Source organism: Epinephelus fuscoguttatus, linkage group LG20, assembly GCF_011397635.1.
Source record: "Epinephelus fuscoguttatus linkage group LG20, E.fuscoguttatus.final_Chr_v1".
NCBI lineage: Eukaryota > Metazoa > Chordata > Actinopteri > Perciformes > Serranidae > Epinephelus > Epinephelus fuscoguttatus.
This window is the reverse complement of record NC_064771.1, coordinates 23,844,035-23,858,451: the sequence shown is the minus strand read 5'-3', so window position 1 is coordinate 23,858,451 and position 14,417 is coordinate 23,844,035. Positions and strand designations below refer to the sequence as shown.

The 14,417-nt window shown below is 41.0% G+C and overlaps 2 protein-coding genes across 3 annotated transcripts in view; both read left to right on the top strand.

Moving 5' to 3' along the window:
- Positions 1-4,370, top strand: part of LOC125880928 (disks large homolog 5-like) — a 47,895-nt gene extending 43,525 nt beyond the window's left edge. For both annotated transcript variants that reach the window (XM_049563767.1, XM_049563766.1), the window contains exons 32-33: positions 1,143-1,252; positions 3,665-4,370. In XM_049563767.1, coding sequence (XP_049419724.1) covers positions 1,143-1,252; positions 3,665-3,768 — 214 coding nt within the window. In that variant the 3' untranslated portion in view covers positions 3,769-4,370. The remainder of the gene's footprint in view (positions 1-1,142; positions 1,253-3,664) is intronic.
- A 4,199-nt stretch (positions 4,371-8,569) lies between these two features.
- The window catches only part of LOC125881277 (calcium-activated potassium channel subunit alpha-1-like), a 148,850-nt gene continuing 143,002 nt past the window's right edge, over positions 8,570-14,417 (top strand). The window contains exon 1 of the mRNA XM_049564364.1: positions 8,570-9,566. Within this exon, the coding sequence (XP_049420321.1) occupies positions 9,336-9,566 (231 nt within the window). The 5' untranslated portion in view covers positions 8,570-9,335. The remainder of the gene's footprint in view (positions 9,567-14,417) is intronic.

Sequence of the window (14,417 nt, the reverse complement as noted above, 5' to 3'; positions counted from 1 at the left end):
CAACTAGCACAAACCCTCACCAGCATCACAGCGGACTGGTGGTCAGCAGCAGTGCTGTCTAACCTGTTAGCTGTTCCCTGGGGGAGTTGGGGCTGTGTGGTCCCACGGAGCTGTTGCTGTGGTCACTGAAAGGAGGCCTGTCTTCAGAGCTCCTGCCAGCTCTCCTCTGGTGGTCTGTAGCAGCGGGGAGTGAGGTGGCGAACACACTGTGAGTCATACGATAGCTACGTAGACATAAACTCGAAGCTGCAGCCACGAGCCTTTGGCTCCATTTAGCAGAAGACTAAATCATTATTAGCATTTCCAGTTCATCTTTGAAACACTTCATCATGGTAAATAAAACATGAGATTCTCTTTTAAACTCTCTTTTTGTTAAGTCTGCTTCCTTATTGGGTTGCTTTGCAGTGTAGGCAGTGCAGACGCTAGAATAGCAACTTTCTCCACTGCTTTCTCCGCCATCAAATCAGGCTTTCCCCGATGAGGTAGGCTTTAAAGCCGAGGTAGGCAGTTTAATTTTGGTATCATTGGAAAAAAAATCCCATCGTAACCTTTGACGAATTGTAATCTATTTGGTCTGAGAGAAAACTAGACTTCTGCACTTCCCCTCGCCTCTGTTTTCAGGTTTTAGAAAATCTAGCCCATGACAGGAGACTCTGGCCATTCACAGGTCGTTTCAGAGATGGTGTTGCCATTGGCTGCTCTACAAATGCAGATACGCATGCATGTCTCATGCTGGTACCTCAGCATTCAGTCATATCCTTCAGATACAGTTTGCAGTTGTTATAGTATAAATTTCATCATCCAGTCAGGTCAGAATAAATTCAGTGACATTTTAAAATGGACAGATAGCATCTTCAAAAGAAAGGTAATTTGGCTTGTGTTGTGATTGGAATTTTAGGGAGACTTGTTGAAATCCAGCTTACAAACACACAACCACTATTCCCCCAAATGGAAAGTGAGAGATGATAGCAGTGAGCACAGCAAACACCTTTGTTATATAACAAGAACCTATTTTCAAAAGTAATTCAGTGGTTTAGGCAAACTGTGACTCCTTCCACACCTTGGTATTGCGCCATGTTATGATTCTGTGTGTGAATTGAGGTTTTCAAGGATGCTGACAGGCACTGATGTTGTCTCCTCAGAGAGCAGAAGGACCCTCTGTACCTGCGGGATAAACTCTCACAGAAACATTCCAAGGAGCAGTTTGAGGCGGCACAGAAAGTAGAGCAGGAGTACAGCCGCTTCTTCACAGGTTGGTGGAAATTACTTATTTCCTCTCTGATGTGCCAAAGATAGCACGGATACAGGAATTACAGTAATAATGATAACTATTTTTACCTCTGAGACATCGACGGTGCTCTGAATGTGCTGAATGAGGGTCTCAATGTGTGTATGATGAATAATTTGAGTACAATTTCAGGGCAATTTCACAAGAATTTCCTCAGTCAGGAACTTTTTTTTGATTATTTCTGATTATTCCTGCACATGAATGTGCTACTGGTTACATATTGAGGGTTTCTTCTACTATAAAGCAACTATAGTAAACAACTGAGTGAAACCCAGACACAGCAAGTCACGATATTGTGAAGTAGATAATATTTAGATAATAGATAATATGATCTACTTTAACCAAGGTGAGTCTCTAACAGCAGCACTGCAGGTTACCTGAGGTTTGTGGAGCACAGTATCTCTGTGGTCTTTCACAGATCAGAGATAAAGTTTCGGTATCTGGAGCAGCAGCCAGTGTGACACACTCGACTGTCCGGCTGATTAATGACTCTATAACAGGCGGCGATTTATAGGGAAGGTCTTTGGAAATGAACACATTCCTCCACTGATCCCCTCTAACAGGGAGAGGTGGCCGGCCAACTCCTGCACACGAGCCACGACGATGAGAACTGTAATTATCAGCAGTAATAAATCTGAGTGTCTGGTGGCATGAACGTCCAACAGTCCAGGACTGAAATAATTTGGCTGCACAGTGCTGTCTGTCCATGAAAGCATTAGTGTTGTTTACAGCTCTGAAATTATTAGACGGTCGACCAGGGATTTGATGCTTTCTCTGTCTTAGGTTATTGAAAATGTAATAATTTTGATCTTTTTAATGGTTAGTCAAACAATACAAGCATACAGAGATGTTGCATTTAGTTCTGGGAACTTGTAATGTGCATTTTTCTAGAGCTGACACAACTTAATAAAATGAAAATGTATCTGCATCTTCTCTTATAATCAGCTAATTGTGTTTCAAGCAAGAAAGATATACATGTCCCGGTTTCAGCTTCTCCGCTTTTAGGATTTACTGCTTTTCTATGTCCTACATGATAGTAAAGTTCTACATAGTTTGACATTTCAAAGTCTTTAAGTTGAGATGAAATGAAAATCCCCTTGTAACCCTTTTTAGGTCACATCCACAGTCATATTGTGCACCTATCTGAAAATATATCCGAAAAAATACCAAAAATTTAAAAAAAAAATCTTTGTATTTTTGTATCAAAATCCAATCATGTTTTCTTTCTGTAAAACAAAATGTAAAATGTGCTTAAATAAGCAAGTACCGACCAATTTCAACCAATAATATCAAGACACTTACCATCAGTCAATTGACTGAGAAATATCAGTTAGCCAGTTAGCAGCAGCATGCTACATTGGTTTATCTTCCGGTGTTGGCTACCTCAAACCTTTTCAGTTTCCACGAAATACCGTAAATACTGGCCCGCTAGCTAGAATTTTATTCAATTTGAGTGAAAGTCTTGTGACAGCTCTAGCACCTAATGTTGCATGGAGCATTCAATGTGCTTGTTCTCTCTGTCTGATGGGTACTTCATTTCGTCAGCGTACACCGTCACATCTCCATGTTTGTTACGACACGCATACTTTTCGACAATCAAATCAAATTCGTCCCAACATTATATCCTGCTTTCCTATTCTGTTTCCCTTGGAAATTTGTCACAGTACTGAAGCTAGATACCCTCAAAATGCCGTTTCATCTGGACTTAAAGGTTCAAAGGGGACCCCCGATGATTTTACAGATCAAAGTCCATTTACAGAGCTTGTGGAGTACTGCTGCCTATGTGGGGGAAAAAAGTTTTATAAGGCTTTTCGTAGCTACTGTGAGAGCTGCTCAAAATCTGAGAAATTGCCTCAAGTGATGTCACTTGAGTCAGCTTCAGGTGAGGCTGAAGAAAGCAAGAAAGAAAAAGCTTGACAATGAAAAAGGCTCTGGAGTTGTGGAGTCAGAAAGAGGCAAGCTTATGAAATTTCTGCAGCTTCTACACTTTGCTTGGGGATAAGTTAGGCGTTACTAGCATAACACAACATGATCTCTGACAGAACTGTTGAGGATTGAGTTGGATTATGGGTAAGTTAGTCATCGGGTTTTGACGAGGAAGAAGAATGCATGAAATACAAAATGTTGATCTCTGTTTCTGCTTCACTCTTTTTGTTTTAACTGTCCACAAATTGGTGGTGTACTCTTTAATCATGAAAGGCTTCCCTGACATTTTTCACAATTTTCTAACATTTTAAAGACACACAATAATTGGATTAATAAAAAAATGACTAATTGTTAAAGGGACAAATCAAGGAGCAACGTTTTAACTAAATCTGACACAAATGGTTACCACCTCTCATGTCAATATTCCTCCCCACCCCCACTGTGTTGCAGGCGTTGTCCAAGGAGGCAGCGTCTCCTACATTTGCACTCAGATCATGACCATCGTGGAGCAGGAACAGAGTAAAGTTGTTTGGATTCCAGATGGAGCACCGTAGAAATCTCACCTCTCACCTGTCACCGCACGTCACTCCGAAACATTAGAGGGGATGTTATGATATTATGGGATACACAGTGAATCGGTACATCTAACAGACATCATGGTTAAACTACAAAGCTTTTTCACATGTAGCATTATCAGCACTGATGATGATCATGTAATATTCCCACTACAATAGTGATGTACTGTACTACAGATAGATTTGTTTACACTAGTATTTAATACTTGAATGTTTTATTTTCCCTTACATCTAGTAGCACTCCTTTAATCCCACTCTGTCCCATGAATATGTCGGACCACAGGAAGTCTTCGTCGATGCAAACTGAAGACTTAACTCTCCAAGTGAAGATAGAGTGGACCACTGTGTTCCCGTCTCTATATTTATACGTATTTTCCTGCCATTTAATTTATCTAATCAAATCAAAGATGTTGGTTATGAACTTTTGTTATACAAATGTAGTTGTCTAGTTAATAGGAAGGATGATATTTTCCAGTTAATGTTCTTATTTATAGAGAAATTGGGGCAAGTTTGCTTCCTACCTTCACATTACGTTTCAGTCTTCAGTCCTGTTTTGCTCTCTGATGGCACTGCGTTTTTTTCATTCATCATTTCAGTCCTCAAAAATAATATTGTGCCAAGCTAAGAATATGTGCTAATCGCTATCCATTTGTTGGATTTATTAACACTACATCTTCCATTATAAATCATACAGCAGGTTATTTTCTGTACACCACAGTTTGTCCCAGTTTGAGTGTTCTACTGGTTTTGCCAATGCTGTTCCTCTTTCTTAAGTGGATTTTTAAGAAGGGATATTTTATTTGTGGTTGGCTGTCAACTAAACACATTTACACCTCTTGGATTTTTCGGTACATCACGTTGTCGACATTTCATGTTCAAGTTGGATGAAACACTTTAGGTCTTCTTCTAATGAAGGTTAATATTTCTATAAAATATTAAAAACAGAGTACAGTTATTGGAATACAAGTTGTCTGTGTTTTCCGTTGAAATGTACAAAAGGGTCCAAAAGTCTGAGGCCACTTGCCAAGATGCTACTATTGTGCTTGTGTTTCAAATGTTATGTTATTTTGTTTATTAGAAATGATAAGATCAGTCCAGCAATTAGTTAAAAAGTTGAATCATTGTAAAATGTACATGAATTTCAGAATATCTCTCTCTGCAGTAGTCATTGGTATTTATCCGCTCCGGCTACAATCAGCATTGATGGAAACACAACACCTGGGTGAACATGCTAATTTTGCCCCCTTTACCAGCAAAATGCAATGACGTGCCACCACAAAATACCGCCTGTCTGCGCTCAAACATGGATCCAAATTAGTGTGCACCGAGTTTGAAAAAGAGACTGAATAAGTGAGATATTTAAAAGAAGTAGCCAACATTAAGTTTTCACTGGTCTCCATGCTGCTTTCTAATGTTTATTAACCTGTTTTCAGGCCTGTTCATGCCGTCCAGTGTGACACACCACACACAGAAAGGCATACTTGTCTGCTGCAGAGCCGTGTACACAGCTCTGGACTACAGGTAATAGGAAAGGAGTCTATAGCCTATTTTTGGCAGGTTTTCATGTGTTTTAAAAAAAACCCACAAACAGATGCTTATTTTGGTGGGAAGGAGGAATCCGTATATTAGGTATGTCCCCCTTTTGCCTTAAGGACAGCATGCACTCAAGCTTCATGTGATGTCACAGAATCCTTGGCTTTTTCAGTCTTGAAGTGCCCTGATAACTGTTTAATAGGCTTGAGGTCAGATGAATGTGGAGGACAGTCCATGACAGTCAGGACTCCTCGATCTTTTTTGGTCTTCATAGTAACCAGATAACCATTGACATGCATTCACATACTGATGGCACAGCCACTGGGAGCAATTTGGGGTTCAGTGTTTTGCCCAAGGATAATTTGACATGCAAACTGAAGGAGCCGCACACTGGACAACCCGCTCTGCCTCCTGAGCCACAGCCAGTCAACTAGTTCCAGGGTTCCTGTGGATCCTTAAAAAGTCTTAAAAGGCAATGAATCCATTATTATAAAAATAAGGCCTTTATTGGTATTAGAATGTCTAAAATTAGTCATTGAAAAGTCTTAAAAATGCTCAGACATGGGAAGTAGGATTTAATGAATCCTCCTTTTTTTCACATCAGGATAACGGAATCAAAAACACTCATATTTTCTTTCTGGCCGGCAATGCGTACAAGACTCTGTGTATTTTATGCAAAAGGTTTCTCAAATTTGGCACAGTGGGAATCAAGGCAGTGAACTTCACATGCACAGTTAGAAACATAAACACAAACAGCAGGTATTTCCCAGTTTTGTTGTACCCTCGTTTCCGCCACATGACAAGTCATGTTTTATGTTACATTTACAAAATTATCCCTTGTTGGTATCCATTCATGACATTCATTTTTCTTCAAGGTTGATTATCAGAAAGTTGATCCAAGTGGCATTAAAGAATATTTTAAAAGTCTTGGTTAATTTGCCTCTAGCTGTAGGAACCCTGAGTTCATGCAAAGCATTTTAGAGTTCCATGCACTACCCCCTTAGAAGCCTTTAGTCTAGCCATGATTTTACTCTGAGGGCCTCTCTTTGCGTAGAAATAGAATTTGACTCCTGACACTTCCACTTAGTCCTGATGCAATTTTTCCCCACTATCACAGTGTCACTTAGTGGGCAGTGATCACCTGGAATCTTGAGGCACAGCCACATTTATAACAGGTGAACGCTGGCTGCAAGTTGAGTTTCTTGAATGAGCCTCTGAGGAGTGGATCAAAATCCACCTGAATGTCGTCTGATGCACGCTACAGTGGAAGGATACAACTAAAGGATTTCTGAACTTTTTGCACAAAGGAGTTAAGTTGGTCAATAACACAATTTTGGTTAAATTGGATTGCAGACCTAGAAATATTTCTCCTTCATTTTACATGTCATAACATCCTGTGTTTTCAAATGTTTTTGAATCCTTATATTGATTATTTCCAGGTTTATGTGAAAATATTGGAGATTTTCAATGTTGTCTCAGACGTGTGGACCCTTTAGTTTGTGTTACTCGCCTGATCATTTAAATGCTCAGCTTTTTGTTGGATTTTTATTTGCAAGATGGTTCACAAAGCAGGCTGTCGTTTGTCAAGAGAAGTTGAACCTCGACAGTCAATGCACCTTCTGTCCACTAGGGGGAGTAAACCACCACTGGAAGGTAAATGGTAAGATGTCCTTTTATCACTTTTCATACCACATTGTCATGGCTGCCTGTTCTGTAAAAATACTCTTCTGTATGGACTTGTTTAACAACTTTACAGTTTATATAGTTTCACAATGTTTATCTTCCAAAGTGATGAACAGATGTGATGATCCTTTTTTTGGTAAGGGCTTAAATATGTTGGAGATGCTGCTCTCATGGAGTATTTAGTTCATACTTTGGGTAGGATTTGCTTCTATAAACCTTTAATACAAACAGACATGCAATGAAACCATGAAAGTCTATTCTCTGCTATGACATCTTCAGAATTAAATGTTTGTGTACATGTATATTTGCTAAGATACAACAATATCCCAAAGAGACACAAACAACCACACAGATGCAAAGAAACACTAAATTACCAGAAAAAGACAGAAAAATACCTAAATGAGACACAAAATGACTTTTAAAAAAAGACAAAAACCATTACAAAGAGATGCAAAGGAACTACAAAGACACAACTATACCCCTGAAGAGACACAACCACAAGAGACGCAAGGGTAGTACAAAGACATAAAACAACCCAAAAGAAACCACAAATATACCTCAGAGGGACACAAACAACCATATAGAGATGCAAAGGAACTACAAAGTGACACAAAATTACAAAAAAACCCACAAATATACCTCAAAGAGACACAAAAAAGACCACAAAGTAATGCAAAAGAGCTATAAAGAGACAACGCCCCCCAAAAAACAAATCTACCTCAAAGACATAAAAAATGACTACAAAGAGATGCAAAGGAGCTACAAAGAGAAAAAAAAACATCCATGAAGGACAAGTGTACCTCAAAGAGACACAAAACGATTGCAAATCAAACAAAAAAAGGCAAAACTACCACAAAGTCTGTATGTCTTCCTATGTTGGAGAGGACATTTTGCATATCTGTGTCCAGTGGCCCATTGTCTCATAATCCGTCCATGTTTAAATCCTATAGTTTACAATAAACCCATATTTAAGCCTGTAATATATTTTAAAACAGACACTTTTATAACACAGCATGAGGAGGAAACAAGAGGGTAGAGTAGTCCTAAATGTCACGTTTTTACTGTAGTGGAATGATAATATATATAGTAATATCTTCATACAGACAGGTGACTCTACACCTGTCTGTGCAGATATGTTTGACTGTGATATGGGTTACTGCTTCCTGTTTGTTACTGTTCAAGGGTCAGTCTGACTCTGTCCCAGGACAAGGACATCCACAGCTCTGTTTGATGACAAACACTGCACATGCTGATGTTTTGATTGGGACATGTAGGGTGTGGAAGACCAGGGGAGGATCAGGATGAAACCTCAAACGCAATTATTATTGGTAAAGGAGGAATCAGGCCATTTCCGGTCCCTAAATGTAACACGAACAAACCTGTGAATACATGTGAAGAATCAGACCCTTTACAGACTGTAATAAAGATCTTTATTTTCTGCTGACTTCACCTCTGAAAGTTGATGTTTTCTCCACAACATCACAAAACTGAGAGTGTCTCCACAGAAGTAGTAGTTTCAGAGTAAGATGGCTGTTAACCACAAAGTTACAGTCATGAATAATTGATGAAGCGGTCACTATAAATAACCAGACATCCAGATAAGCATCGACGTCTGCTATTGATGGCTCCTCCCCCGCTACCTGTAAATCTGCGATGCCATCTCCCGACAAATGGATGTGACAGGCGGCCGTCGGAGCCCCGGAGAGCGAGGATGACTAAATCCGCTCCTCGACCCCAGAAACCGTCATTTTTCAAACCCTGTTTCCTCAGAGGATATCGATAAAGTGCGAGCTTTTAACGCGAGGAGCGCATTCAACAGTGCGCGCTGCGGAGCTCAAGTAGCGGAGCTGCTGAAAGCTGCGCTGCTAAACAAGGTGGAGGAGTGAGTCAGTGCATCGAGTGGAGAGGACAACACGTCTCTTTAATATATTAATAACACTTACAGGGTTTTATCAGTGGGGACTGTGGGGGACATTTGAGTTTTTGGGGAGTTTAAAAGAAGAAAATGTGATTTTTACGCACAGATCAAACGGATGACGCGCAATTCCAGCCATGAACGCGCATCGTGAGGCGCACGACTGATATCTAGATTTCAAAGGAAGTTTTTATCACTGTGCGTGTGTCTGCTGTCGACTCAACTTTTACGTCCTCGCTTTGGTGAAGCCAGATGAGAAGGCAGAGGAGCGGAAGGCGGTTGACTTAACATGGCTGAGCCGCTGGGGCATCAGGGGGCGCTGGCCGGAGCTCCCCAAAGCGCCTGAATCCCAGTTGAGTTGATTTTGTTTTTTCTCTGTGGAGGTGGGGAGCTGGCAGACGACCACAGGCCGATAATGTCGAAGAGGGAGAAATTCAACCCGGACCCGTCCATCCACATATCCAAGATGAATGTCATCATCCCGTTCTCACCAGATGTGCCCTGTGACAGCAACGGCCAGCGGATGTGGTGGGCTTTCCTCGCCTCCTCCATGGTCACTTTCTTTGGGGGTCTCTTCATAATCCTCCTGTGGAGAACTCTCAAATACCTGTGGACTGTGTGCTGCCACTGTAACGCCAAAAAGAAGGTACGCCCGGTCATCTCATAAAGCACCACCACACCCCATGGGATGACTTATTTATTATCACAGGGGGTTTTGTATTAGAGCCAGCGCGTGACAACAATGTGTCCGGCCAGTTTGATTTATGAAATGGGCTCGTAATTAAATTTGTGTTAAGGCCCCATCGACAGGAAGCATAGAGCATGACTTTGAATAATTAACTCTGCCACTCTTGGCTTAATGTGTGACAAATAGATGGCATTAAAGGATTTCACCCTGGTGGTGAACTGTGGTGTGTTGGAGCAGGTTTTTAGTCAGTTGTGCGGCTGACACTTGTTGGTGGACCACCCTCTGATTTGCATTAGGTTCATAAAGGTACACTGACTATAAACTGCTTGCCTTCCTTGTGTAACTATGTGTTGATATTTTTATATTCACATTAACTGTTATTTGGTTGAATTTAGAGGCAAAATGCACCACAGCAGGTTCAAATCTATACAATCAGTAATTGATCACACTTCTTTAATGTCACTAGTGCTCTATCCTTTATTTTCCCATAAGATACCCTTTTAAAAAATCAGATTTTGTTTTTTTATGGTGTTAAGAATGGAATATTTAAAGAGCTGGTTCACCCAAAATGACAAAAAGAAATCCACATATTTCCCCACCTAATATCTTAATAATTTTCTTTGCCCAGGTTTTGAGGCATTTCCCTCTGAGCTTTCTGCCTCCACCCCAGTACAATGGAGGTGCACTGAATTTCATTAGTGCTGCTGAGGGCTGGATAATCCACAGCGAACATTTCACACTACTTTCTATCGAATAATTAGTCCTTGTAAAACTGTTCACAGCTCGTTCTGTGACACTTTCTGTGAAGAAATGGTGTCGTTGAGTCTTCTGAATCTAAATTTTCATTGCTGTGACAGTCATAAATCAAACTTCATTTGCTGCTTCTTTTATTGGGGGCGGACACACAATTGATTTAGTTATTTGGGTGCACCTGCCCTTTTAAAGATCCTGTGTGTAGGATTTAGTGGCATCTAGCAGTGAGGTTGCAGATATCAATCAATTGAAACTTCTCCTGCGTAGAACTACAGTGACCAACACAAAGACGTGGATGAATTAATATCTAGAGCCAGTGTTTGGTTTGTCCATTTAGGGGTTTTGTAGACACAACATGGCAGACTCCGTAGACAAGGACCCGCTTCGTATGTAGATCATGGATGTATTAAGAGACCTGGATACAGCATTAGAGGCATTCTCATGAAAGTTGCTCAGTGGTGCCTAAAGCCAGATCTTCTGCATTATTGGGCCCATAGTGCAAACACACTGGAGACTTACAGCAGCCAAGCACAGCTGAGTGCGGCCGAGGGGCTAATTTCGGCCAGTGGAAATTAGCTGCTGGCTGAATGGCCAGTTAGCGATCTGCTAACTTGAATGGAGACAGGTGGCTAAAATACGTTTTGCTGCCGCCCCATCAACAGTTGTGCGTTGCTTAGCTTCTGTGCAGGTAGATTTGGTTTATCAAAGATGCTATTGAAGCAACACAGTTCATAAAATAAGCACAGCATAATCGTGACATCGGTCGGACCATCGTGTTTATTTATCTTTAAACACTATATTTACGGCTGTTTGCCTATTTCACATATCTCCGCAATCTAAAACAATTAGCAGTGGTTTATCAAGTAAACTATAAATTTTAGTTTTTGAAATTTTATAGTTTCCTTGGTGGTCTACCAAGGTATATAAATACTTTTTCATTTTTGTTTGACTCGACATCACAGTGTTTTAGTTTATAGCCTCCTGAGACCCTGCATCCTCATATGAGGACATCACATTTTGGGTTTACTGGACATTACACTTAATTCTACTTAACTTAGACCTATTGTTGTCCTCGTCTGTGGACACTTTTTTGTGCCATCTAGTGGTAGTAAGACCACAATACACTAATCCATGTCAAAACAAGATGGCAGCCATCTCTGCCAAGTCACTGCGGATCACAATACAAAAGATTAAATGGCTGAAACTTGTTTATTAATGGCTAGTAATGTTTATAGTTTTATATGACAAAAATGTGACCAATTTTAGCAACGGTGATAAGCTAAGACGCTGATCATTAGGAAGTACATGTTTGAAGACATTGGGACTTTATTGTTGTCTCATTTGAAGACATTGGGACTTAATTATCATTTACAATGTTTAGTTTTTATACTTATCGGGTCCTACTGATCCCAAATAGTAAGAGAATTAAAAATGCAGACAAAAGTTCGGGTCTCAGGAAGATATGTGATCCTTAATACTAACGACTGGATCTTTAAAAGGTTGAAAAAGTAAGATTCTTCCTGTGAAGACTGATGTTAAATCTCACCCTCAGCATCATGATTAATGCTTTCGTCAATACAGTCTGAGCTCATTATCTGAATCCCTGCAGCAGACCGTGCAGCACCATTTGTTTGACACATTTCCAAAAGTCAGGAATAGTTTGGGTTTTTTTTCCCCCGTTCAGGACACACAGAGCTCTTCAGCTGTCATACATAGTTGGATGTCCAACAGACATTCTCCTACAGTGGTGTGTATCTGTAGTGTCTGTGTGCAGGCTAACACTCATGCCACAGTGTAATCCCCAGAAATCATTTTCATAACATTTAAGGCAGCCTGCCACTAGATTTTCTGTTTCACAATTGTTACGACACCATCTGCCGAGGCCGGCCACAGTCCTGCGTCAGACAAAAACCCTGCAGTTTCCCTGTTGTATAGTGTTCATAAGGCTTTAACTGTATCTTAAAGTTGGTATCCTTTCTCTAAAGGACAAAGATAGAGCTGATAGAGGTGGCAGAGCTGGAGCAGTTTATCTTTTTATCGAATGTATGTGCATTCATCTCCCAGACGGGCAGGGTGGACGAGGAGAAATGGCAAAGGCTGCACACAGGGTGGTGCTGACCTTTTTGGAGGCAGACGTCTGTATCATTTCCATGCTTTGGTTGAAGCTGGTTACAATTAGGGCTGCAACTAAGGACTGCTTTCATCATCAGTGATTAATCTGCTGATATATTTTTGGTTATTTGGATCATGGCCGAGTTTTTTAAACGTCTGAAATACTAAAATTTGCTTATCGCAAGTACCCAGAGCCTGAGGTGACGTCCTTGGATTGGTTTTCTTATCCCAGAGATATACAGTGATAAAGCAAAGAAAAGCAGCAAATCTTCACCTTTGAAAAGCTTATTTTTTGCATGAGAAATGACTTTAAGGGAAGAATTTCAGCCATAGTTACAATATTGAAAAGAATCCATCAGCCTGCGTCCAAGTTTTATTTATACGTGCACAGAAATGGAACAGAAATACATCTGTGAAAATGAGATCAGGATGAGGTTGTTGCTTTCAGAGTCCACAGTTGAGCACTGTTTGTGTGTGAATACAAGAGAGCAGTCAGATTTTTGTGTTTTTGCTCAGATTGTGCCAAGTGAAGCCGCTGAGCTCCACCAACCTGTTGTGCTACTCTGTGGGAGTCAGCCAGAGACGGGTCATCCTTTCACATCCAATCTTCCCCTCTCTGCCTTTTGCTCAGCCGCCGTTCATTTTGTAACTCCTGCCCCGTCTTCTTCTCACCCTCTTTTTTTCTCATCCAAGAACCAACCTTCCTCCAAAGTGTCAGAAATGCAGTGTCAGGCGCATACGGTATGTGCCATATGAATCAGTGTTTTTGTTGCTAAGCAACTAGCAAGCAAAAGGATTTCATTATAAGAGTAAATCTCTCTCTGTTATGCAGTTGTCTAGGCTGTGAGATGTGGCAGGTTGTGTTGGAGGAACACCTCCCCACCCCCTCCCAGTCTGTGCATGTCATTAGCAGCCCAAACAAGGGAGCTTTCAGAGCACATTCTTAGCTCTCATAGATGGGAGTTGATAATCAGTTTCCTCCTTTTCTGATTTTCAGTTTGTTTTCCCCCTTGGCGGGGCGTTCGCTGCCCCCGTTCTGTTCTGTTCTGACAGCTCTCATGTCTCTGAGACTGAGCCTCTGTCTCTGTGGCTCTGCCTCCCCAGTCTGATGGCAATCGATGAATCTGAGCCTTTGTGAGGTTTTGATGAATGACGGCTATTATCTGTCTGGGAGGAAGAAAGAAATTGTGTTCACTGTAAATGGCACTGTACTCATGACGGGGGGATGACAAGCTGTGGCAGCTTCTCAGTCATTTCTCGGACTCACAGTGGGCAAGTTTTATTGGAGGAATGTGTTTCCTTGTTTGTTTAATGTGTGTTCAGGAGGGCTGCTGGAGGTTTGAGACACCATGTGTCCAACGGGAGACAAAAGTAGATGAGTTGTATGTACAAGGTATTGAAAGGGGCCTCTCACCACCCAATATTTTTAGCCACTCTAGCTGCGTGGTTCTAGGGACGGCAATGTTGGCCAGACGACCACTTTAATCCTAAACGAACGACTTTCGGATGAGTTGCTTTAAAATTGGGTACGAACATTCATGTTGTAATAACTTTGGTGATCCACTGACTTTTCCTCCAGCACCATTTTGAGGTCGGCATTCTTGGTTTTGAGTGAAATGTCCCAACAACTATTGGAGGGACTGCAGTGAAATTTGCTACAGATATTAGAGGTCCCCAGACTAGACCCGCCGTCATGGGCCAAGGTGGCGCCCATGAAAAGCTCTATGGTTGACCTTTAAATTGGATCAAGTACAATTTACTTACTGACTTAAATCACTGACAATACAAGTTATATTTAATCACATGATGAATAAATGTAATTTCATAATTAAAACACATTTAAATGTGCCATCTGATACCCAGATGTGACTACCTCTGCTTTTCAGAGTGAGGTCTTGTACGGTCTGCAACAGTACAGATTTCCTAATGGCTTGCCTGCCCCTG